The sequence below is a fragment of the Oncorhynchus mykiss genome, chromosome 18, assembly GCF_013265735.2.
Source record: "Oncorhynchus mykiss isolate Arlee chromosome 18, USDA_OmykA_1.1, whole genome shotgun sequence".
In the NCBI taxonomy this organism is placed as follows: Eukaryota; Metazoa; Chordata; class Actinopteri; order Salmoniformes; family Salmonidae; genus Oncorhynchus; species Oncorhynchus mykiss.
Window position 1 is genome coordinate 18,303,906 of NC_048582.1, and position 1,960 is coordinate 18,305,865.

The window sequence follows — 1,960 nt, forward strand, 5'->3', positions numbered from 1 at the left end:
CTCTCTCTGTCTCTCTGTCTCTCTCTCCTATCTCTCTCTCTGTCTCTCTCTCTCTCCTATCTCTCTCTCTGTCTCTGTCTCTCTCTCCTATCTCTCTCTCTGTCTTTCTCTCTCTCTCCTATCTCTCTCTCTGTCTCTCTGTCTCTCTCTCTGTCCCCCAGTATAGAGTACTGGTTCAGGTGTATGGACACAGATGGGGACGGTGTGTTGTCTATGTTTGAGTTGGAGTACTTCTATGAGGAGCAGTGTAGTAGGATGGAGGGGATGGGCATTGAACCCCTACCCTTCACAGACCTGCTCTGTCAGATGCTAGACCTTGTCAAACCTGAAAGCCAAGGTGTGTGTGTATCTTCTTTGTCTTCCAATTTATCCTCTCTTTCATACATTATACTTTACATGTGTACAGTGCAGTAGTAGATAAACATCATATTGTGTGTGTGTGTGTGTGTGTGTGTGTGTTTAGGTAAGATAACCCTGTCTGATCTGAAGAGGTGTAGGATGGCTCATATATTCTTCGACACGTTCTTCAACCTGGAGAAATACCTGGACCACGAGCAGAGAGACCCCTTCGCTTTGCAGAAGGTAGGACCGTGTGTGTGTGTGTGTGTGTGTGTGTGTGTGTGTGTGTGTGTGTGTGTGTGTGTGTGTGTGTGTGTGTGTGTTGTAGAACATAGACAGTGAGGGTGTGTGTGTACTAACGTGTGTGGGCGTGTACTGACGTGTGTGTGTGTTATAGGACATATACAGTGAGGGTGTGTGTGTACTAACGTGTGTGTGTGTGTGTGTGTGTGTGTGTGTGTGTGTTTTGTAGGACATAGACAACGAGTGTCCAGAGCCTTCAGACTGGGATAAATACGCTTCAGAGGAGTATGAGATCCTGGTGGCAGAGGAGACGGCTAACGAACAGCTGCATGAGGGGTAAGACACACACACACACACTGACACACACTCACACTGACACACACACACACACACTCTCATACTGTGTTGCCTCCCCAGGACGTTCGATGATGACTATGAGGAGGCGGAGCTTCCTGTTCAAGGAGAGATGGTTGGGAATAAGATGGATAAGCTGCTCATATCAGATCTGTCAGCATGAAATTCCCAAAGCCTGGAATACCGCTCCCTTCTCCTTGGATATACAGGAGACGGGGAGAGAGGAAGAGGGATGGACGGGGAGAAATGAAGAACAAGCTAAAGTGATGGAGGACTCCAAACTCTCTCAGCTTCTCCTTTCATACACAGACAGGGACAGAAGAGATGGTGAGAAGACAGAGAGGATGGACAGAACGAGAGAGAGGATGGACAGAACGAGAGAGAGGATGGACAGAACGAGAGAGAGGATGGACAGAACGAGAGAGAGGATGGACAGAACGAGAGAGAGGATGGACAGAACGAGAGAGATGATGGACAGAACGAGAGAGAGGATGGCCTGAAAAAAAGAGAGAGGACGGACAGAAAGAGAGAGAGGATGGACTGAACAAGAGAGAGGATGGACTGAACGAGAGAAAGGATGGACAGAAGGAGAGAGAGGATGGACAGAACGAGAGAGAGGATGGACAGAACGAGAGAGAGGATGGACAGAACGAGAGAGAGGATGGACAGAACGAGAGAGAGGATGGACAGAACGAGAGAGCACTCTGGCAGCTGTCCTCTCAGCCCTCTGTAGGAGAGAAAACGTGTTTTCCACTCTTTTATCTTCATTGGAGTTTGTGTGTGTGTTGTGTATGCATGTGTGTGTGTTTGTGTGTGTGTTTGTGTGTTCGTGTCATCCCAAAGACTGTGTTTGGTGCAATAATGTGTCTTAACATGTTTAAAATGTAGAAGTAAGAAAGCACAAATCCTGATGTGGAGATACTTCCTGTGTTATGTGTATAATTACTGCCATATGGAGATTTTTCACTGACAATCAACTACTAGACAATCAGCTAATCAATCAAGTTGTTTTCAAATGTGTCAA

The 1,960-nt window shown here is 46.8% G+C and overlaps 1 protein-coding gene across 3 annotated transcripts in view; it reads left to right on the forward strand.

The window, feature by feature from the left end:
• The window catches only part of LOC110497069 (serine/threonine-protein phosphatase 2A regulatory subunit B'' subunit alpha), a 53,500-nt gene extending 52,168 nt beyond the window's left edge, over positions 1–1,332 (forward strand). For all 3 annotated transcript variants that reach the window (XM_036952124.1, XM_036952125.1, XM_036952126.1), the window contains 4 exons: positions 162–337; positions 464–582; positions 812–918; positions 1,000–1,332. In XM_036952124.1, the coding sequence (XP_036808019.1) occupies positions 162–337; positions 464–582; positions 812–918; positions 1,000–1,099 (502 nt within the window). In that variant the 3' untranslated portion in view covers positions 1,100–1,332. The remainder of the gene's footprint in view (positions 1–161; positions 338–463; positions 583–811; positions 919–999) is intronic.
• The last annotated feature ends 628 nt before the right edge of the window (positions 1,333–1,960 follow it).